The following is a 12,836-nucleotide window of genomic DNA, read 5'->3' on the forward strand; positions in this document are numbered from 1 at the left end:
GCCAGCCCTTGGGGACAGTTTTCCTTGCAGAGACCCCGGGGTGAGCCCGGCAGCCACAATGGCCTGCAGCCCAGCTCCACCGCCTCCCGGAGCGGCACCCATGGGAGCAAACCCCCCTGCCCCTGGGTGCTGGGTGCTGGCAGCACCCCGGCGGGTGCGCAGAACTGGTTCTGCCTCATTTCTGCGCTGGGTGTTTGGGCACCGCCAGGGCCAGCCCCAACCAGCGCTGGCAGCGGGGAGGGAGCAGGGGCAAGGAGCAAGTCCCATCCCACTCCCCAGCTCTGTTCCCACATCACCCCCAGACTTGTTCTTCGGGTCCAGCCATGCTCTTCCCGGGGGGAAACTGAGGCAGGGAGCACGTGCTGGGGCAGCATCTCACCCACCAGTGGGTTTGCAGGTGGGGAGTGGGGCAGCACCCACAGCGGCACCGCCCTGGCTGCGTGAGCAGTGGGACCACCGGGTGAGCACACGCAGGGTGGTCCATGGGGCTGGGGGCATCAAGGGAAACCGGGGATTTTAAGGCTCCTGTGGGAGCTGGGCTCCACGGCCACCAGCTGCCACCTCAGAGGGATGGGGGCCCTGGGGTGGCCCCTAGCCCACATCCCCCCAGCCAGGGGGTGCTGGGGGCAGAAGGCCAGGCCAGGTGGGGGTCCCTCTCCCAGGGACTCTGGAGGGGAGGGCAGGGCTTCCTCCTGACACCTGGAGCCAACACAGGTGGCAGAGGCAGGAGATGCCGAATCCCCCCCCCAGGCACCCCTATCGCAGCACTATCCAAACTCACCGGCTGCAGCAAGGCTTTTACCACCCCATCCCAGTTAGCTTCCATAAGCAGCTCCCACACCTTGCCCCGGCACAGCCACCGGTCCCCCACAAGGTTTCACAAGCTCATCTACTGCCCAGGCTGTTTCTCCATCCTCTCTGCGCCAGCCCACCCTGCTTCTTGCCTCTGCTGCGCCCAGATTCTCCCTTCTCCAGGCTCCTCTTCCAGCCGGCCTCTCCTCACCCAGGCCCCTTTCTTCTCCCGGGGCCTCTCCATGTCCCCCCCGCACCTGGGGCGCTCCCTCTGCTCCCTCCGCTTCTTCCAGGTCTCTCTCCACCCAGTGCTCCTCTGCCATCCCCTCAGAGCTATTTAACTACTTAGCAGGAACCAGCCACAGCTGCACCTCATCCACACCAGCCCCCCCACCGCCCCTGAAGCCAGCCCACCGCTGTACGTTATCAATGTTCATTAACCTGCCCTCATTCCTCTGCACACACCCCCAGAGCCTCCCCCAGCCCCAAATCCCCCTTTCCCTTTCTGCCATTGCTTTTACACCGCCATGTCCCCCCCCAGTGAGGGGTCTTCTGGCACCAGCCCCTTCCCAGGGACTCAGCTCCCAGTGCCCTCTGCCCTCCCAGTGCCTTGGACGTGCCACTCCAGTGCTCCCAGGCACACGGGGACGGAGCCCAGCTCCTCTTTAATTTTTAATCCCTGCAGTAGAGCAGGGACCTTGTGGCATTTCCACCTTGGCCTCTGGCTGGGAACGATGTACGAGGCCTGTCTGGGAAGATGTGGGCATCAAGAGCCCCCAGAGCTGGGTCTTGCGCCCCCTTCCCCTCCCCTGCCTGGGAAACACGGGATGATGGGGTGGCTGAGGATGAGGAGGGTCCTGCAGCCCTGGGGGCACCACAGCCCAGAGGCAGCAAGGCCGCAGGCAGCCCAGCCACAGGCGCTGGTGTTTTCAAAAGCTCCCACCCGTGCAAAAGCTCAAGGCGGTGTGATATTGCCCCCCCAGGGAGCCCTTTGATCCCCCCACTCCTAAGGGGATGAGAAACGGGGCCCCTTCCCCTCTGGCCAGCTGCAGCAAAGCGACCCCACCTCAAAGGTGGCTCCACACCAGCCTCCAGCGGTGGCACAGCCAGCAATGGGGCATCTGCTCCCCCCGACCCTGGGGAGGTTGGAGACCCCCAGCCCCACTCCCCACGCTGAAGAAGCCCCCACACCGTGGCTGCTGGGGTGGATCGGTCACACTCAGCCTTCCTGGGCAAGGGCAGAGGAGCGGGAGGCTGCGAGGTCCCTCTGATGTTCTGGTCCCAGCCATCTGGCAGACTGGGCCAGATCCTGCCACTCCGTTTTGAGCCTCCCTGGCTTCCAGCAGCCTCTGTCCCTCCTGGGGCTGGGCTGGCCACACCGAGAAGCAGGAGAGAAAAACAAGCAGAGCTGGCACGGTCCGGCCTCCTGCTGTGGCCAGAGAGCTGTGAGCACCCCGGGCGCCCGAGTGTGACTATCTTGGCTCATCCAGACTGGATGCTTCCATATAATCCCCAGATACACGACCCGAACCGCGTGGCTCAGCTCCCATGCACCTCAAGCCAGGTTCCTGCAGCTCCCCAGGCAGCAGAAGTGGGTTAGAAAAATCCTGCCACGCTTGGGAGGCGAGCAGGGACCCAGCAGCGGTGCAAAGCTGTGCACGCTGGGCAGAGCACGTTCCTGGGGGGTTCTGCATCCTCACCTCATGCTCCAGTGACAGCCATGTGCAGGATAAACCCCTCGGAGGCTGCTGCCATCCCTACTGCTGGCATTTTGCAGCCCCAGAGCCAAAGCAGGGGCTGGAGTTAACGCAGCTGCAGGAGCAGCGTGATTTGGATCGAGGGGCTGAGCAGGAGAGGATCCAGGTGGTGTTTTGTAAGATGGCTGCACCATTAAATCCCTGAGCCTCGTACACAACCTAATTTTAAGGCTGATCTACTTCCCCCACCGCGCAGCTTTGGCCTCTGGATATCAGATGTAACGGAAAATCGGCTGCTGCATTAGCAATCGTTACAGCACTCGGAGGCCCAGCTTCCCTCGCTCCCAGTTCAGGCAGCAGCATCCTGCTGGGAGAGGGGAAAACGAGGCTGGCTCTTTGCATCCCACTCTGCTCTCGGCTCCTCTGTAGCTGCCGGCAGCCCCAGGCCCAGCACAGGCACCCCCTCCCCAGCAGCTTGCAGGGAAATGGGAGGCTCTGTTCTGGCAGGGGAAAGGCGCCAGGCGACCAGTGCCCCCAGCCTCCAAGAAAAGAGAGATGTCAGCCACTTAAGGGAAAGGGGAGCTACTCACAGCTAAAGCGATCAACCTGTAAAAGGGGGCTTATCTTCTAAGAAAGCATCCTCCTCCCCCAGAGTGCTTGGCTCCCCCCCATCCCGGGCTCCGCTGAGCAGGCAGAGGCTTCGGGATCCACCAAGGGCAAGAGCAGGCAGAGCCCCTTCTCCTCCCAAACAAGACAAAGGCTGTTGGCAGGTCCTTGGCTTTAAATCCTGCAAACGCTTCCTGAGTTGCAGCAATTGGGTTCCTCCTGCCCCCAACCCCCCACCTCCTTCTCAACAGCAGGTCTGAAAATAGGGCTGCGTTTTCTCCCGGAGCAGAGCAAAGGGCGAGTTCATAAAGTAAAAGGTGTGGGAGCTTCGGGGTCCGGCTCCTGCAGGCAGCCAGACACGCTGCCTTGGCGCAGGAGAGGGGCCAGAGCTCAGCAGGCAGGGGGGATACCAACCCCACTCCGGGCTGATGGCTGCATGGAGGAGTCTCCACAATAAGAGATGTGGCGCTTGGAGACATCCACAGAAACAAGTTTTATTTCCCCTACCGTCAGGATTATGAAACCACAGAAGCAGAGTTTAAATATTTACAAAGTAATCCAGCGCCCCACAGAGATCAAGAGAACAAAGGATGAGGGTACCGAGGGCTTGCCCTCGCCGGAGAGAACAGCAAAGCCACGGAGCTCTGCAGCACGTGCAAAGAACAGGAGCATAAAATTGGCATCTGGAAGGTGAAGGACATGGTGAACCTTTAATGTGGCTAGTTGAAGGGGGCACTGCGAAGAAGCCAGCAGTGAGATGAAGGAAGCTGCACAGAGAGGACATTCCTTCCCCACCCACTCCTGCCACCTCCCACGCCAAGCAGCAGCAGCCTACTCCCCTGTAGTGGGGTGCTCCCGCGCTGAGCACCGCCGGGGCTTCGCCACACTCCCACCGCATCGCAGGAAGACCAAAAATCCAAGCAGCCCACCTGCCTCCCCCAGCATCCGACCTCTGCAGGCACCATCCTTCATTTCACGAGTACCGACGGCTTTGTGCGTGCAGCATGGACGTGCAGGCTGGCTTCGCAGTACCTCTGCTCGGGGCCTCGCGCTCCCGGTAGCCGTGTTTCCTTCGGATGCCCGGAGCCACCCTCCATCTCCGTCGGTGGAAGCGGGTCGGCTGTTCCGGCAGGACTTGGGCGAAGCGCCGCTCTCCTTCCCCGGCAGCCAGCACTCAGACCCACTACAGGGCCCATTTGCTGCTGCTCCATTAAGGCTCCGTTCGAAACCCAGATCTGGTAAAAAGCATTAGGAGCAAACGACAAGGATTTTCACGGTGGGGAATGGCACTCAACATGTTTTCAGGAGTCCCAGGAGTGAGAACTGTGGCCAGCAGCCCCACTCCCAGCCTCCCCTGACAACCTGAAGTCTCAGCTTTGGCAACGCTTTTATAGCTTATCAATAAAACACTGAATCAACGTGTGAGACAGGCCTAAGAGTCTCTAGGTTATTGCTACTGCGTAAGACAGGTTGGCTTCAGCCCTGGGGCCAGGGACTCCGAGCACATCCTTGGCGGGTCACTCTGAGAAATCATACTTAAGTTAAAAACTGAGGCAAAAGACTAGTCTCTCCTGTTCAACTGGCTAGTGCTCGGGCACGCTAGCCAGCAGACTCGCTGGGTGGAGGCCACAGCGACACAGGGCAGCTCGGGAAGACACCATCCTTTCATCGTAAGGTTCTCTTTGATCAAGATCTTGGCTTTTTAATCAGCTCCAGGCCCAGCACCCTCCAGCCCACTCTCCACACAGGCTTGAAAGGACTGCACAGAGCAGACACCAACAACTATTTCAGTTCCAGGTAGATGCACACATCCACCCGCCCCAGAAAGGCCAGTACCAGATGACAGAGACAAGCGGGTGCCACGGAATGGTTTAAGGGGTTATTTAAAAACGCCTGAGGAAAAGGAGAAAATGCAGAAACCGAGAAAGCCCAAGAGGAGTCCCCAGCCCTCCCATATGGCTAGAGTAGTCGAGGAGATGGGAGAAGATGGGGAGGCACGTGGGACAGGTCTGAGAGCCGGCAGAGTGATGATAAACAGGCTTCCCAGTCAGAGGAAGCCACAGAGATGGCACGCAGTCAAGAAAAGCTTTCTTGCTAGCCACAAGCGCTCCTTGAGGTTGAAATCCATCAGGTAGCAGAGTAGAGCTGGCCTTTCAAGGCACGAGTGGAAAAGCTGTTCTCCTTTCTTTGCAGTCAGAGGGGATCTGCTCAACTGCACAGAATCCTTCAGCCACACTTTTTTTTAAAAAGCCACCTGGCTCAGAGGCCCACAGAAAGCAGCATCTGCAGGCCAGAGCCTCAGCAAACAGAGAGCTGCATCCCTCGCCCTGGAAGAGGCTCTGGGTCATGTCCAAATTCCCTTCCTACCTAGCACTAGAGAACAGCCTATGCCCCTACTGTCCCTCCTGTCTGATCCAGGGCTCAAAAGGGCCACTGGCACTCCAACACTGCCAGATCAGCATTTCTCATATCAAAGCCAGTCCTGCAAAGTGCTTTTACCCCTGGTGTGCTCACCAAAGCACAAGAAAGTAAACAGACCTTCACATTCACCATCCTGGAACCAGCCGCAAGAAGGCCAGTGCCCCAGTTTGCTGCTGCAAAACCCAGCCGGAACATGGGTATCTTCCATTCCTTTCACCTCTTCTTTTAATCTCTGATGGCCCCACTAAGCTCAGGTCTCGGGTGCTGCTCTCACGGATGCTTTCAAAACCCTACGCTAAGCCTTCTGCCCCAGAAACATGTACCTGCTGCGACCGCCACCTCTGCAGGCTCAGGTATGCTGCAACACACAAAGTACTAAGGGATCAAAGGAAAGTAAGTGGCTCATGAAAAGCCTGACGACAATTTTAGATATTCAGAGCACAGGGAGAAGCAGGGGAGCTATATTTTCTCTGGCACAAGCTAAAAGGGACTTAGCAGTAGACTCCCAACTCTGCAACAGGCTGTTGAAAGTGTGCAGACTGCCATGAGCCATACCCAAGCCAGCCGATCGACTTTCCTGCCTTTCTGGGCTCACCAGCAGGACCAGACGAATTTGCCCTGCCACAGAGCGTTCCTCTGCACATCTCCTCAGAGGAGCGTCCCGCCATCAACACCTTGCTGTCGCTACTGGGGAGACCGTCGGCAAGTTCTACGGCACTCTACATCCCCAGGAGGAACCCCACACCTCCACTTGAAAACATGTGCTACAGGAGAGTTGTGCAACCGGGAAACAACAACAACTTCTGGGAGACGCGGGAAATCTGAGGAAGCATCTGATGAAGTCTGCCTAGAGGAAGAAACCAGGCGATCAGAGAGAACCTTACAAGGTGTATCTGCTTGTGCTCCTGAACCAGGAGGCAGGGTTTGCCTTGCAGCTTTACCTGGCACTGAAAGCAAAGCTGCCCGCGCCTCTCCTTTCCTTATTGCGTTTTTACCTACCAAATTGCAGAAAGGGAGCACATTCAGGGAGAGAGCAGGAGGCTTCAGGACCCCTGACACTGGGAAACACCATCAACAGAACGAAAACAGAATGAAAAGAAGCCGGTTCCAGGAAAACAAAGATGAGCTGTTACAATGGAGTGGAGTTGCCACCTTCCCCAGAAAATGCCTCCCAGAGTCCCATGCCTCCGTCTCGCTGGATCAGTCACAGTTTCTTCCTTCCTGTGCCCACGGAATGGGGAGTTCACAGCTGCCATCACCGCAAATGAAGTGTGAGAACAATGGTCATGATCACCCCCAAGAAGAGGACAAAGGGAAGCCAGGTCTTCACAAATCCCCCTACACTGCAAAATGGAAAAAAGGGGAAGGGTTTAAACATTAAAAAAAAAATAAAAAAAAAAATCAGCAGAGAAAGACAAAAAGGGGGAGAAGGATGTGAGAATAACAGGAGAAATCAGAGGGAGACAGATGCCCTTCTGACTTCCTTATCCACTGCTGGCACTGCCACACACCACACATCCTGGAGATTCAGTTGGTGTTAAAAGTTGAGACTAAATCAGGTCCACGAATAACTATATCATGAACAACAGGGCTGGACTCTCCTTCCAGCTTAAATTTGGGTTGAAGACTAGCACATTTCGTATCTGCGCAGATGGGAATGGTGACAGGAGACCACAAAAAAAACCCCAACAAACCGCTACTACAGGCCTTTCAGACTGCTGGTGTGTTTAACCGAGACAGCAGGGACTACACTTGCCTAAAAGCTGGTAGAGAAGCTTTTCCAGAACGGGGAAGAATCAACAGAAGTGGAGCAACTCAAAAGCTTTATGTAGGGTAGTCCTCGCAGAATCTCCTCTTCAGGCACAAGGAGCTGAAATGGAGATTAAGTGCCCTTTCTAGTATGGAAAGCTCGGGGTTTCCCTCTTCACTCAAGCTGAAAGCTCCAGGGCAGTTGGAAATCTGACTAGTTTTTATGTAAACAAGATTCAAGAGAGGGAAGAGAAACCAGTAATCCTTGGAGACAAGCCATTCTGTGACCTTATGTTCTGACCTAACCCAGCCAAAAGACAACACAGAGTGAGATTTGCTTTAGCTAACATTTCCCAGATTCCAGGCACCCTAAATTAGCTGCCAGATACAGTATTTCGGGAGCAGCATTTAGTGCAACCCAGTAAGCACTCTTGGTTCTTTTCCTAAGAACAGGCAGCAGGCAGTGACAGTACCACCTACCAGCAACATACACCCACACGTTGTGGGGGAGAGATGTAACTCCCCTTTCCACAGGACAGGCTGAAGCTTTAGAGGGTTAGGAAAAACGAGAGAAACAGAACCCCTCTGCCTGCTTAATCTAGGCTGCTCCTCAGCTCACCTTACGTACTTCCCATACAGGAGTGAGAAGAAGCAGAGTTTCACCATGTTCCAGGAGGTGCTGTTATCGTATCTCATCAAGTTTAAGGCCAGAGCAACATGAGAATGGCAGTTATCACAGCAAAGGTTGTGCTGCAACAGAAGAAGGGGCATGGGATTAGAAATCCTGTTCCTGAGGCTCCCCAGCTCTGCAGCCTGCACTGGTGCAGAGCCACAGGTCCCACTCCTGCGGCAAGGATCCAAACACTGGGGAGATGTTCCCCCACACAGACAGGGACATCACCACCGGAGCCGTACCATTCGGTGCTTGTACTCCTCCGAGGCATCATGTACAGCTGTGTCCCAGGCGTTGGGACCAGTGGAGTACACCTTGCTGGGATCCAGTTTCCAGTACCTAGAAGGGTGAGAACAGATGTCTTCATGTTACTGCTGCACCTTCACAACTTCTTGCTCTTCCCAGCAGGAAGATGCTTAAAGGACTGAAGAGAAATCTTATCAATGCATACAAGTATCTTAAGGGTGAGTGTCAGGATGGGGCCAGGCTCCTTTCAGTGGTGCCAGTGACAGGACAAGGGGCAGTGGGCACAAACTGCAACAGAGGTAGCTCCAGCTGAATACGGGGGAAATTTTCTTTACTGTGAGGGTGGCAGAGCGCTGGCACCGGCTGCCCGGGAAGGCTGTGGGGTCTCCTCTGGAGACATTCAAACCCACCTGGACATGACTCTGTGCAACCTACTCTGGGAGAGCCTGCCTCAGCAGGGGGTGGGACTGGGTGATCCCCAGGGCTCCCTTCCAGCCCCAACCGTTCTGTGAAATCCACTGCCTCGGGAGTCCATAGAGCTGAGCTCTTCAAGACCAACGTTTGCTGCAGAGCGCAGCAGAAACTACTGCTCAGCACCCTCAGCCTGACAGCACCCCAGCAAAAGAAACCGCAGACCTCAGGGGTGCAGACAAAACTCTGACCTGCTTTCACGTCCTGCGATACAAAACCTTCCAGCCATTCAAAACAGACACACAAAACCCAGGCACCTCTCTCCTCCCCCCAGAAAATCATTAACAGGATGTGAGTGACAACAGTTCACTAATATAGGGCAGGCAGCATTTACTTGGAGCATTTGTTGTTAACATTATATTAAAATGTTTTAGCCTTTTCCTTTTTTTTTTTAATAAAGGCTCCATACATCTCTAGTTATTAATACCATTACATTGCTGTCACAATTCTAAAAAGATTTAATTTAATGTGGTTTCTTGAAAAGCAGAGACAGTCCACTTGAATTAAGGCATCTGAACAACAAGAAAAGCAATATTATAGCATGTCTGTCTCCATGAATTAAAGGACATCTGCAGGTCAGTTGGTTAGTTTAATAAAAACTAACAAGAGCACTTACTTCACTGGCTTCCCAAATGCCATGTTGTCTTCCTACAAAAAAGGAAAAATGTCTCAAGAGGACAACCCCGCGCAATATTCATGACATGCCTCTTGCTGGAAGGCCTCACAGCCCACGATTGCTTAGTGATAAAACTGTCACATTGCCTCAGCAGTCTCAAGACACCAATCTTATTTGTGCGTCTGGATTTAGATTTCAATTGTTTTCATACTCCTGTTTGGAGCATGAGTATATTTATACTCTATACACGGTGACATCATCTAGCTATATGGTGTAAATACTTTGTTCCCCCTCTTTTTTTTTTTTTTTTTTTTTTAATTGTTAATACCTTGTTGACCCAAAGTTGTAAATGTCCCAATCTGTTTAGAGTATTAATTACCTTAAATTAGAACTCCCTTACTTTCAAAATCCACCAGACTATAAAGCAGTTTAGAAGACTGGCAAATACCTACACTAAGCAGCATGAAAGTAACAGCCATGCTGAGGAAGCTAGAACACAGCTTCTACTACTCAGATTTAAGATGACTGTAAGGAAATTTAAGTCCAAAGCTCCTAATTAAGGGTCTGGACTGCAAGATTTTTCCTCTTCTGCTCACCAAACTGAACCAGTCACTACTCATCATATCCCCCAAACGACCTCCACTGGATAGCAGCCCACAGAGTAACAGCAAAGACCCGTGATCTTCAGAAACTTCTAAAGCCATTACTTTGCAGAACTTTGAGCTGCAAAAGACAGGGGGGATGGTTCAAAAGTCACCAGCAAAGGTGAGAAGCAGACCAAGCAGAGATTCTCCTTAAGCACCTGGATCCATCATCTACTTACTGAGACAAAGTACGGCCCCGCAAAGTCCCGAATGACTCCAGTCGACGTGCAGATACCCATGTGGCCAATGATCGGGAAGAGCCACCTACCAAGGCAACAGGCAAACCATCAGGCTGAGGTATTCGTCCCCCGATCACACCGAGTGCGTGCAGCATACTGCCAGGAGACTGCTGGAGCGGCTGTACCGCCAGCTGCATAGCATGGGATAGATGGGCACAGTTAATGCGTTGTACGCAGCTGAGAGAAGAAAGCAGGTTGAGCCAAAGCCAGGCAAAGACCGGTAAAGACGCAGAAGAGGTAAAAGCAAAAAAGAAAAACGTGCAGGGAATACCCAAAGCTGTGCTGACAAGCAGGTCTAGTCAGCTCATCTGCCGGGCAGTCAGGGTCCAGGATTTCACTGTGACTGACGGCAGTTACAACGAGCACAAGACTCCAAAGGCCTGCACTACACATGGCCCTGGCCCTGGCCAGTGTCCCAGAACAAACCCATTTGTGTATGCAAGTATAAAGGTTAGATCCAGGAGAAACTGCCTTGAGATAAAATCGGACTGTCCACTTCAACAACTGAAAATAGGATCACCCTGCCCATCTTCCCATTCACGCTGCAGCTCTTCACAGCAAACTAGATTTAAACACCTCAGACAGAAAATAGGGCTCCTGGCTTCAGGAAGAACGTTCCCTCCCCTAAATGATCCCATTGTTTCAAAGACCTTCTCCTTCCCGCTAGGTATCTACAGCCCTAGGGAGCAGCATATTTATATCCCAACCCCCTTCCATCGTATCGTCATCGCTTAGAAGTAAACACTTCAGGGCAAGTTACAGCGCTCTCCCACATTCTCAGGTTTGCTGACCTCTCTCCGATTTCTCACTCCTCTCTCCCTGAGGGACTGTGTGCAGTGACTAGTATTTCAGAAGAGACTACAGTAATGCTAAACAGCAACAGATTCACAAGCCACAGCTCATTTAGAGAGGTCCTAAAACTATCAAACTGCAAAGGGATTGAGACGGTTAGCTATTATAAAGAAAGACAAGCCGTACACACCAATAAGGGTAGTTGAGTTATAAATAGCATACAGCTCCTGTTGATAACACAACCCTACGACGTGGAGAAAGGGCTCTGCAAAGTTTGATGTTCTGCGCTTTCATCACTTACCCTCTGCATGTTCCTATCTGGTGCAATGCAAAGCAGCCAGACAGTTTGGCTATCTGTGCAACATTTTATCAGCTAGAAGCGATGGCTGAATATAACGCTGTCACAGCATTGCCACCTTCAAAGGTCTAGACGCTTCTTCCTTTTTTTAATCCTCCTCTCAGCACTGACTAGCTTTCAAGCCTCCATATCCAAGGATGAGAGGAAACATCAGAGGGAGAAAACGGAGCTATTACGTAGTCTAATGAGAAATCTTGCCAAATAACAGCACTGAAATTTCTGCTGCAAAACAAAACCAACAGGAAGATGCCACTATTCATCAGGGAATGAATCCACAAACGGATGCCCAGTGACTCTGGCAGCAGGACAACTCTTCATCAGTCCCAGTGGGAGATAAGATGGTTAAAAGCTTTGGAATGGCCTTCAGGAAAAGATTAAGGGTGGAAATTTTAAGCAATCAAAAAAGAAAAGAGGTAAAAACCAGTGCTGGTTTGAAGCTGTATGCAAGACAGCAACAGGAAAGTTGCAGCTTCTCCTCATGGAGGAGAGTTACGGTGCCATTCCCAATCCTGGCACAGACCACACCACGTCTTCTACCTGACTTTCGGCTCTGGCTCAGTAAACATTATCACCTGATTTGAACCGGGAGGGAAGAGGAAGGCATAAAAATAAGCCCTTGTGTTCCCAGACTACCCCCAAAGCCACATTTCGCAGCTTTCATTTTCCCACGTTCTCCTTGGAGCCTGCTTACACTTGGCTGTCGGGCCTGGGAAGGCAAATCGACTTCTAACTCCTTTAAAGCAAAGCACAGAGGCTCTCCTCAAGGCAGAAGGTAGTCTAAGGTCCCCGCAGCCAAACCCTTGCTCCAAAACCATGAAAGACTTCCCACGTTTCACTGAATCCCCTCCATTCCCGCTCCTGTAGGGACAAGCCCGCTCACCACACAGCCTTCCCCGCACCCCCACGCCCTCGCTGCGGGGAGAGGAGCACCCTGCCCCACGGACAGAATCCCACAGAGGCCCCGACGCAGCCTGGCACTCAGTCACCCCAAAGCAGGCCGAGCCCCCCGGGAGCAGGCCAGGCAGCCAGTTACCCCGGTCTGTCTGCCCCAAGCGAGCCGGCACCCGCTTACCCAAAAGCAGGCCGGGCTCCCTGCCAGCTCCGGAGCAGGCTGAGCGCCCGGGCACCCCGAAGGGGGCCAGGCAGCCGGGCCCGGGGAAGACCGGGGGGGCCCTGCCCGGGCCCGGGCCCAGGCGGCCCACCAGGCCCCAGGCCAGCCGCCCGCCGCCGGAGCCGGCCGGGAGCGCAGGGCCCGCACTCACGTCAGGACGGGGATGGGGGTCCACACCACGCAGTAGGGGAAGCGGCCGCGCTCGGCGTCCAGCCCGGCCCCACCGCCACCATTGAACTGCTTCATCTTGGCCTCCGCTTCCGCCATCACCGGGGCCCGCCCCTTGCCCGCCGCGGTTGCGTCACTTCCTGGAGACCGCGCCCGCTTCCGGGCACGGCCGGTAACCAGGAAGCGCCCGTGCGGGCCTCACCGCCCCGGGCCTGCCGGGCCCAGCGCCCCCGCCGCGGGGCCCTCCCCGTTC

The 12,836-nt window shown here is 54.4% G+C and overlaps 1 protein-coding gene across 1 annotated transcript; it reads right to left on the reverse strand.

The window, feature by feature from the left end:
- Positions 1–3,573: 3,573 nt before the first annotated feature.
- Positions 3,574–12,723, reverse strand: TMEM222 (transmembrane protein 222). The gene is made up of 6 exons (XM_080379187.1): positions 12,567–12,723; positions 10,095–10,179; positions 9,272–9,303; positions 8,181–8,277; positions 7,885–8,015; positions 3,574–6,859 (listed from the first exon to the last, which is right to left on the reverse strand). Exons 1-6 carry the CDS (start codon positions 12,680–12,682, stop codon positions 6,772–6,774), a joined length of 549 nt encoding a protein of 182 aa, XP_080235313.1. The 5' UTR covers positions 12,683–12,723; the 3' UTR covers positions 3,574–6,771.
- Between the last annotated feature and the right edge of the window lie 113 nt (positions 12,724–12,836).

The sequence above is a fragment of the Falco punctatus genome (assembly GCF_963210335.1).
Source record: "Falco punctatus genome assembly, chromosome: 3".
NCBI lineage: Eukaryota > Metazoa > Chordata > Aves > Falconiformes > Falconidae > Falco > Falco punctatus.